General features: G+C 43.0%; 1 protein-coding gene across 2 annotated transcripts; it reads right to left on the reverse strand.

The window, feature by feature from the left end:
• Window positions 1-5,380: 5,380 nt before the first annotated feature.
• Window positions 5,381-9,611, reverse strand: atp5mf (ATP synthase membrane subunit f). 2 transcript variants are annotated; one of them, XM_033041092.1, is made up of 4 exons: window positions 9,532-9,611; window positions 7,580-7,687; window positions 6,710-6,826; window positions 5,381-5,594 (listed from the first exon to the last, which is right to left on the reverse strand). In XM_033041092.1, exons 1-4 carry the CDS (start codon window positions 9,545-9,547, stop codon window positions 5,566-5,568), a joined length of 270 nt encoding a protein of 89 aa, XP_032896983.1. In that variant the 5' UTR covers window positions 9,548-9,611; the 3' UTR covers window positions 5,381-5,565. The 2 variants fall into 2 exon arrangements, with proteins under 2 accessions (XP_032896983.1, XP_032896982.1); XM_033041091.1 differs by having other exon boundaries at window positions 9,526-9,597.
• Between the last annotated feature and the right edge of the window lie 701 nt (window positions 9,612-10,312).

Genomic DNA, 10,312 nt, shown 5'->3' on the forward strand with positions numbered 1-10,312 from the left:
TACTGTTTGAGTACAAGGAAGTAGTTATAAAGGTTACAGAGGCTGGTACATTCATGTAGGATGCAGATCTGGACACTTCCAATATTCCTGACGACTGCGCCTGCAGGAAATTTCCAGCTACAGCTCCTGGCAGAGTAGATGGAGTCACTGTGGAGCAGCCAGGTTTAATGACAGCACCTCATATTTCACTTGGGCAACTTACAACCCAGCGGTGTGAAGATTAATTTCTCGAACAAGTAACCCTCTCTTGGCGATCGTTTTGCCGAACACCTCCGCTCGGCCCCCATTAACCAACCTGATCTCCCTGTGGCTCAGCACTTCAACTCCCCCTCCCATTCCGAATCCGACCTTTCTGTCCTGGGGCTCGTCCATGGCCAGAGTGAGCACCACCAGAAATTGGAGGAGCAGCTCCTCATATTCCGCTTGGGCAGTCTGCACCCCAGCGGCCTGAACATTGACCTCAAATTTCCGGTAGGCCTTGCTGTCTCCTCCCCTTCTCAGCTCTCCCTCAGCCCTCTGGCTCCTCTTCCTTTCTCCTTGGCTTGGATAGGGTGGATGTGGAGGAGATGTTTCCACGAGTGGGAGAGTCTAGGACTAGAGGCCTTAGCCTCAGAATGAAATTACGTTCTTTTAGGAAGGAGATGAAATGTTGTTCAAGAAGGAACTGCAGATGCTGGAAAATTGAAGGTAGACAAAAGTGCTGGAGAAACTCAGCGGGTGAGGCAGCATCTATGAAGCAAAGGAAATAGGCAACGTTTCGGGCCGAAACCCTTCTTCAGACTTTTGTTTACCTGAGAAATGTTGTTAGTCAGAGGATGGTGAATCTGTGGAATTCTTTGCCACAGAAGGCTATGGAGGCCAAGTCAGTGAATATTTTGAAGGCAGAGATAGATTCTTGATTAGTACAGGTTTCAAGTTATGGGGAGAAGGCAGGAGAATGGGGTTCGGAGAGAGAGATGGATCAGCCATGATTGAATGGCGGAGTAGACTTGATGGGCCGAATGGCCTAATTCTATTCTATTCCTATCACATGACCACTCTACACAGAAGTTGGACTTTGAGCTCCTGGGTCATTGAGGCTGTTTCTGGGGAAGGTGGGACCTGTACAAGCGGGACAGGTAGCAGTTTGGTCGCTTGTAGTTTAATGTAGGTAAATGCATCAGCTAATTCACACAAGAAAGTTCTGAGAACATCAATTAAGCAAACAAAGTTTTGGTGATATGATTGAGGGATAAAAAAAATGTTAGCTCTCCTTCAAGTGGAGAAGGGATTTTTTTAAACCGATAGAGGAGGATTGGAATTGTTTAGTATTATTGAAAGGGAATTATCTCCAATAAGAAATACTTCAAATTGTGATGACCTGTCAGCTTAAATTATGGTTTCATGTTTCTTAAACCACAACCTTCTGACTCGAGTATATTTACCGCAGCAATGCCAAGCCAGACCTGAGGGCATTTTGGAGCTTTGCTTCTTTGCATTTTCAAATATTACTCAAATTATTGCCAGTCTCACTCAAATCTTCACTAACAAAGCCAATGAATACAACACAATGGTATCCAGTAACCTCCCACCCAAGTAAAAATGTCATGTTTTTGCTTTGTCATTGTCGATCCCATCCAAAATATGTTTAGGTTTATTATTGTCACGAGCAGTGAGGCATAATACGCACTTTGTTTTGCATGCTGTCCAATCAAATAATACTGGACATATAACACAAGTCAAACTCAAGTACAATAGGTGGAGCAAAGGGGAAGATGCAGAGTGAAGAATACAGTTCTCAGCATTGAAGTGCATAAGTTCCATAAAGTCCAATGTCCACAATGGGGTAGAGGTGAATCGGACACCACCCTAGTTTATGGAAGGACTGTTCAGAAGCCTGATAATGGGAAGAAGCTGTTCTTGAGAGTCCTTGATAATATTCCAATTTCCATTTATCTCCTACTCTGGCAAGTGATATGGTTGCAAAATTAAAATGCATTACTAGTGAATGTCTTTTTTTGTTGAGGTGCTTTAGTGGAATATATAAACCTGCTTAAATTGCTGAGTTACTGGGAGAATTATTACACCTGCAATCTGATTTTAAAGGGAATCTGTTGGATAATTTTACATTGGGCAATTAAGTCATTTGTTTCTCTTGAGAATATTGCAGTAAAAAATTGAGAATATGCATGTAAGAGATTGGTGTAACATGTGTGACTATCACACACATTTTTAGCAGTGTGGTTTACATAGTGAAGTTGGAGATGGTATCAAACAGGAAATTAGAAATGCGTGCGACAAAGGCAAAACCGTTATAATGGGTGACTTCAATTTACATATAGATTGGGTGAATCAAATTGGCAGGGGTGCTGAGGAAAAGGATTTCTTGGAATGTATGCGGGATAGTTATCTAAATCAACATGTAGAGGAACCAACGAGAGAGCAGGCTATTTTAGACTGGGTATTGAGTAATGAGGAAAGGTTAGTTAGCAGTCTTGTTGTACGTGCCCCCTTGGGCAAGAGTGACCATAATATGGTTGAGTTCTTCATTAGGATGGAGAGTGACATTGTTAATTCAGAAACAATGGTTCTGAACTTAAAGAAAGGTAACTTTGAGGGTATGAGACGTGAATTGGCCAAGATTGACTGGCAATTAATTCTAAAAGGGTTGACGGTGGATATGCAATGGAAGACATTTAAAGACTGCATGGATGAACTACAAAAATTGTTCATCCCAGTTTGGCAAAAGAATAAATCAGGGAAGGTAGTACATCCGTGGATAACAAGGGAAATCAGGGATAGTATCAAAGCGAAGGATGATGCGTACAAATTAGCCAGAAAAAGCAGCATACCGGAGGACTGGGAGAAATTCAGAGACCAGCAGAGGAGGACAAAGGGCTTAATTAGGAAAGGAAAAATAGATTATGAAAGAAAACTGGCAGGGAACATAAAACTGACTGCAAAAGTTTTTATAGATATGTGAAAAGAAAGAGATTAGTTAAAACAAATGTAGGTCCCTTGCAGTCAGAAACAGGTGAGTTGATCATGGGGAACAAGGATATGGCGGACCAATTGAATAACTACTTTGGTTCCGTCTTCACTAAGGAAGACATAAATAATCTGCCGGAAATAGCAGGGGATCGCGGGTCAAAGGAGTTGGAGGAATTGAGTGAAATCCAGGTTAGCCGGGAAGTGGTGTTGGGTAAATTGAATGGATTAAAGGCCGATAAATCCCCAGGGCCAGATAGGCTGCATCCCAGAGTACTTAAGGAAGTAGCTCCAGAAATAGTGGATGCATTAGTAATAATCTTTCAAAACTCTTTAGATTCTGGAGTAGTTCCTGAGGATTGGCGGGTAGCAAACGTAACCCCACTTTTTAAGAAGGGAGGGAGAGAGAAAACGGGGAATTACAGACCAGTTAGTCTAACATCGGTAGTGGGGAAACTGCTAGAGTCAGTTATTAAAGATGGGATAGCAGCACATTTGGAAAGTGGTGAAATCATTGGACAAAGTCAGCATGGATTTACAAAAGGTAAATCATGTCTGACGAATCTTATAGAATTTTTCGAGGATGTAACTAGTAGCGTGGATAGGGGAGAACCAGTGGATGTGGTGTATCTGGACTTCCAGAAGGCTTTCGACAAGGTCCCACATAAGAGATTAGTATACAAACTTAAAGCACACGACATTGGGGGTTCAGTATTGATGTGGATAGAGAACTGGCTGGCAAACAGGAAGCAAAGAGTAGGAGTAAACGGGTCCTTTTCACAATGGCAGGCAGTGACTAGTGGGGTACCGCAAGGCTCAGTGCTGGGACCCCAGCTATTTACAATATATATTAATGATCTGGATGAGGGAATTGAAGGCAATATCTCCAAGTTTGCGGATGACACTAAGCTGGGGGGCAGTGTTAGCTGTGAGGAGGATGCTAGGAGACTGCAAGGTGACTTGGATAGGCTGGGTGAGTGGGCAAATGTTTGGCAGATGCAGTATAATGTGGATAAATGTGAGGTTATCCATTTTGGTGGCAAAAACAGGAAAGCAGACTATTATCTAAATGGTGGCCGACTAGGAAAAGGGGAGATGCAGCGAGACCTGGGTGTCATGGTACACCAGTCATTGAAAGTAGGCATGCAGGTGCAGCAGGCAGTGAAGAAAGCGAATGGTATGTTAGCTTTCATAGCAAAAGGATTTGAGTATAGGAGCAGGGAGGTTCTACTGCAGTTGTACAGGGTCTTGGTGAGACCACACCTGGAGTATTGCGTACAGTTTTGGTCTCCAAATCTGAGGAAGGGCATTATTGCCATAGAGGGAGTGCAGAGAAGGTTCACCAGACTGATTCCTGGGATGTCAGGACTGCCTTATGAAGAAAGACTGGATAGACTTGGTTTATACTCTCTAGAATTTAGGAGATTGAGAGGGGATCTTATAGAAACTTATAAAATTCTTAAGGGGTTGGACAGGCTAGATGCAGGAAGATTGCTACCGATGTTGGGGAAGTCCAGGACAAGGGGTCACAGCTTAAGGATAAGGGGGAAATCCTTTAAAACCGAGATGAGAAGAACTTTTTTCACACAGAGAGTGGTGAATCTCTGGAACTCTCTGCCACAGAGGGTAGTCGAGGCCAGTTCATTGGCTATATTTAAGAGAGAGTTAGATGTGGCCCTTGTGGCTAAGGGGATCAGAGGGTATGGAGAGAAGGCAGGTACGGGATACTGAGTTGGATGATCAGCCATGATCATATTGAATGGCGGTGCAGGCTCGAAGGGCCGAATGGCCTACTCCTACACCTAATTTCTATGTTTCTATGTTACAAGCAATTGTTGCCTCAGTGTGTGTGTGTGTGCTTGCTCCATGTCCACTTGCACACATTTTCATTGGCTAAACAAAATCCTGATTTTAAAAAAATTAATAAATAAAAGGGAACTTTTCTTCTTTCCGTGAGACTGACCAATGCGCACTCGTACACCACCTGTACACTAGTTCCATCCTTCCCACCAGGGACAATTTACAGAAGCCACTTAACCTACAAAGCTGTACATCTTTGGGATGCGGGAGGAAACCAGAGCACACCGAGAAAACCCACGTGGTCACAGGGAGAACGTACAAACTCCGTTCTGACAGTCAGGTTTGAACCCAGGTCTCGGGCGTTGAAAGGCAGCAACTCTACCGCTGCACCACTGCTGCCCACTTAACAACTAAAATTGAATTCCCCAAACGAACACAATGACGTGCTTTATGCACAAGCCTTTGATGAGCGTTTCCCTGGAATGTTTTATATTGCATCAATAAATATGGCCTCAAGTGAAGCTGAATCCAGCACGATCACATTCTCATTCTAAAAATTAAGAAATTGTATTTTTGACGATTACCAGAGGGCAATGAAATATTAAGAAATAACTCAGAAGGTGGAGATAAATTTTATTTGTCATCAAGTTTTATAGAAATCCGCCTTCTCCAATTACAAACAAGAGTATTTTGATTCACGGCTTCAACTGAGCAACGACTATTTGAATGCAGCAGACTAGCTGAGAAATATTTCCCTTTGGATTGTATCTTTGATTGGTTACGTATCAGTGGAGACATTTAGTGGTGTTTCCTCCAGCGATCATGCTCTGTAATACACATTAATAACATTTTAAGTGTCAAAATCTACCGTGACATATCTGTCATTAATTTTCCACTGTACCAGTGGGGCGTAAGTTATTTTTGCTTTGAATCTCTGGTAACCAGGTGGAGCAAAACCATCAATGTGTCCACAACAGCGCTGATTATGTTTGGAATTTTCAAGTGAAACTGCTTTACCCTGCCGGGCTGCATTTTAATAGGATTAGATTATTATCTCAGAGGGTGATTTAAAAGACTAAAGATTGCAATCCAGCCTCTTGAAATTGGTATTAGAGGATATTTTGTCAACACCACATTGGGTGTAACTAATTAATCCTGTTATATAGTGAAATTATAACTCTCCATCCCACCCATTCTCCTTCTGTATATACGATATGATAGAACTTTATTTATCCCAGGAGGGAAATTGGTCTGCCAACAGTCATAAAGCAGATTGAGGCTGAGACTGTTTTAGTAGACTAAAATAACAAGAAAATACAGTCAAAATTAATTCTTCAACGAAATTAAAATAAAAAACAAATATTTTAGACTTTTGAGATACAACATGGAAACAGGTCCCATTTACCCAAGATAGACACAAAAAGATGGAGTAACTTAGCGGGACAGGCAGTGTCTCTGGATAGGCGGATTGGGTGACGTTTCGGTTCGAGACTCGTCTTCAGACTCGGAACGTCACCCATCCTTCTCTCCAGAGATGCTGCCTGTCCCGCTGAGCTACTCCAGCTTTTTGTGTCTGTCCTCGGTTTAAACCAGCATCTGCAGTTCCTTCCCACCCATCTACACTAGTCCCACCTGCCTGTGTTTGGCCCATATCCCTCTAAATCTTTCCTATCCATTTACCTATCCAATAGGCTGTGGGAACTTAAAATAATGTTGACAATTGATTGTGTGAGCCAGTCCATATTAATAATACCATTGCATCATAATTCCACAACACCAGAGAGTGAGAATGGAAGAGAGCTGCCTGATTGCCATTGCTCCTTAAATGGCAACAGCTAATTGTGTGCATCCATCTTTTATGAACTCTGTGGATTACAGGTGAAATTGACTCAAATTCAAGTAAATGATAATTAAACCAATAAGGCACTTAAGGTTGACTTACTAATGTGGCTGTAATTCCAAATGTAGCTGATTACAACGTAGCCCATCAGGAACATTGCCACTCCACCAATCCCCCCCTTCTTCACATCGATGTACTTCTTGTAGTACGTATCATGGCCTGAGAGATGGAATTAAAAAGAACTGAGTGAAAATAATAATAATAATAATAATATCTTTTATTGTCATTGCACATATGTGCAACGAGATTTGGTATGCAGCTTCCATCTGATAGTCATAACTTAAACATCTAATAACATTTAGATACCCCGAGAAACATGATTTATTAAAAAAAAAAAGAACAGTAAAAAATTCACTAGAGAAACCATAATCAAAAGGGGACCCATGTTATCAGTTTGGTTTATTGGGTACAGTGAAAAGCTTTTGTTGCATGCTAACCAGTCAGCGGAAATTCAATACAATACCCATCACACAAAGGGTGGTGGGTGTACGGAACAAGCTGCCAGAGGAGGTAGTAGAGGCTGGGACTATCCCAATGTTTCAGATACAGTTAGTAGGTACATGGATAGGACGGGTTTGGAGGGATATTGGCCAAGCGCAGGCAAGTGGGACTGGTGTAGCTGGGACATGTTGGTTGGTGTGGGCAAGTTGGGCCGAAGGGCCTGTTTCCACCCTGTATCACTCTATGACTATGATTACAATCAAGCCATTTACAATGTATAGATACATGATAAGGGAATGAAGTTTAGTGCAAGGTGAAGGCAGTAAAGTCCGATCAAAGATACAAGGGCCACCAATGAGGTAGCTATTAGTTCAGGACTGCTCCCTGGTTGTGTTATACCTGACAAATGAATTTCCAGAGTGACATTGAATGCTAATGTGTAAAATTACTTTCAACCTGTATCACACTTACCTCTGCACATCGCGCAGAAAACAGCTTTTGGAGACACCAATCTTCTTAATGTCCATTTAGGAACCTCGAACAATTTCAAATCCAATAACCTTCGCTGGACAAGTGGCACTACAAGGTATTAACAAGTTATGTTTAGTTTCATTGAATCCTTGAATACATGCAGTGCTGGGGACCCGGGTTCAATCCTGACCTCTGGTGCTGGCTGTGTGGAGTTTGCACATTCTCCCTGTGAATGTGTGGGCTTCCTCCGGTTGCTCTGGTTTCCTCCCACATCCCAAAGACGCACTGGTTTTTAGGTTAGCAATAATGTAGCACGTAGCAATAATGGGGGCCTTTCAGTGCATCTCTCTGTCCATCAAGCAACAATATACACTATGTGCAGGAAGGAACTGAAGATGCTGGTTTACACCGGAGATACAGTGCCCTCCATATTGTTTGGGACAAAGACCCATCATTTATTTATTTGCCTCTGTATTCCACAATTTGAGATTTGTAATAGAAAATATCACGTGTAGGCTGTGGGCCGAGCATCAAAAATGTGTCTAGAAATCAACTTTCGTGAGCCATGTCTCGGAACTACATGAAATTTTGCACAGATTTAGATAAAATATAATTGAGAAGGAAGTCATAACTCGTCAGTGCCAAAAGTTGCACAGATTGATAAAAATGAGCGCTATGTAGTGTCCAATGCCCATATTACACCATGGGGAGCCTATTTCCGTGTTGCAGTCTATTTACACTATATATTCAAGCAGTCATTGCATGCAAAGGATATGCAAAAAATATTAAACATGACTACTTTCATTTATATGACATTGCTGTGTCCCAAACATTATGGTGCCCTGAAATGGGGGGACCAAATATACACACTGCTGTAATTTCGACATGGTGAAACCAAAATGTATAAAAATGGCCTTTATTAAAATCTGACAATGCGCACTTTAACCACATGTGATTTTTTTTTTCTATTACAAATCTCAAATTGTGGAGTACATAGGCAAATAAATAAATGATGGGTCTTTGTCCCAAACATTATGGAAGGCACTGTAGGTTCACAATGAGAGGGGAAAGATTTAATAGGAACTTGAGGGGAATCTTTTTCACACGTGTGGTGAGTATATGGAACAAGCTACCAGAGGAGGCAGGTAGAATGACATTTAAAAGACACTTAGACAGGTACAAGAAAGGGTTAGAGGGGTATAGGCCAAATGCGGGCAGGTGACACTAGTGTAGATGGGGCATCTTGGTCAGCAGAGACAGCATCTGTGGACAATAGGTATAGATGATGTTTCAGCCCAAAACGTCACCTATTCCTTTTCACCAGAGATGCTGTCTGTCCCGAGTTACTCCAGCTTTTAGTGTCTAACTTCGGTTTAAACCAGCATCTGCAGTTCCTTCCTACTCATTTCAAAGGGACATTGAATGTGTATGTGTGAGAGTGATTGTCTGTGTGAATGAGTGGGTGAGTGTCTGTGTAATTGAGTGTATGTGTGAGTGAGTGATTGTCTGTGTGAATGAGTGAGTGGGTGAGTGTCTGTGTAATTGAGTGTATGTGTGAGTGAGAGTGTGTGTGTGTGTATGAGTGTGTGTGTGTGAGTATGTTGTCAGCGTGCATGTTGTGTGTTTTTAGTGCACGGGTGCCCATGTTTGCGCGTGTATCTATGTACACGTGTGTGCGATGTATGTGCAGCAGGCTGGTGTGCCATTGCCGGGGGAGCCGCTGGTCGCCGTGTCAGTGACCCCGGGTTGAGGGAAGGCGCCGCCGCCCCAGGGCCGCTGGTCTCCATGGCAACCGCCGGTGGGCCGAACCCTGCGGCTCATTCCCCCACCCCCCCAGCGCCGCCATCCTCCGCCCCCCAGCACCCCGACCCCGACCCCCCAGCATCGTCCACTGTCCGCGGTCCCCCATCAGTAACCACCAGGCGCCTCTTCCCCTCCACACACACCCTGACCTCCTGCTTTAGCCATTGTTGTCCCGCCAACGCGCAAAGCAGCACGGGGGGGAGAAGGTCACACACTGCATCATGGGAGTAAGGTCACTGGTGGGGGTGTACCAATCAATTCAATTTAAAAACTTTATTGGCATGATAAAAAACATTGTTATATTGCCAAAGTATTAAAACATGACATACATATTTGAAATGCATCAGTATAAATACAAGTATACAGTGCATGGATAGATATGTCCCTGTACATAAACTTGCAATAGGCCTATAGCCCTTTATTCGAATCACGCTTGGAGTGCATACTGTCGTTGTGTCCTTGGGCAAGACACTTCACCCACCTTTGCCTGTGTGTGAATGTGTGTGAGTGATTGGTGGTGGTCAGAGGGGCCGTAGGCGCAGATTGGCAGCCACGCTTCCGTCAGTCTGCCCCAGGGCAGCTGTGGCTACAGAAGTAGCTTACCACCACCGAGTGTGACTGAGGAGTGAATGAATAATGCGATGTAAAGCGCCTTGAGTATTAGAAAGGCGCTATATAAATCCCATCCATTATTATTATTATTACACGTTCTTGTAGCTGTAAGCAGTTCAACACAATAGCAAGTTTAATAATACATCTGTGCCATCTGGACACGTAGTTAACACTGAAAACACTTTTAGATGCAACATGAAAGTCAAGGCAGAGTTACATTTGACCGGGTTAAATGCAATATTATGGAGTTTTAGAGGTCCAACATTGCGTCATGGGAGTAAGGTCACTGCATTAGTCAAACATGGCGTCAGGGGAGTG

This window comes from Amblyraja radiata, chromosome 22 (assembly GCF_010909765.2).
Source record: "Amblyraja radiata isolate CabotCenter1 chromosome 22, sAmbRad1.1.pri, whole genome shotgun sequence".
In the NCBI taxonomy this organism is placed as follows: domain Eukaryota; kingdom Metazoa; phylum Chordata; class Chondrichthyes; order Rajiformes; family Rajidae; genus Amblyraja; species Amblyraja radiata.

What these genes read in the sequence shown, in the direction of transcription:
- atp5mf (XM_033041091.1), bottom strand. Translation starts at nt 9,547, where the DNA reads ATGGCTAAAGCAGGAGGTCAGG. An exon ending in GGCTAAAGCAGGAGGTCAGG is followed by an intron (nt 7,688 to 9,525) that starts GTGTGTGTGGAG and finishes AATACCTTGTAG; the next exon opens with TGCCACTTGTCCAGCGAAGG. An exon ending in TTGGAATTACAGCCACATTA is followed by an intron (nt 5,595 to 6,709) that starts GTAAGTCAACCT and finishes TGTGTATTACAG; the next exon opens with AGCATGATCGCTGGAGGAAA.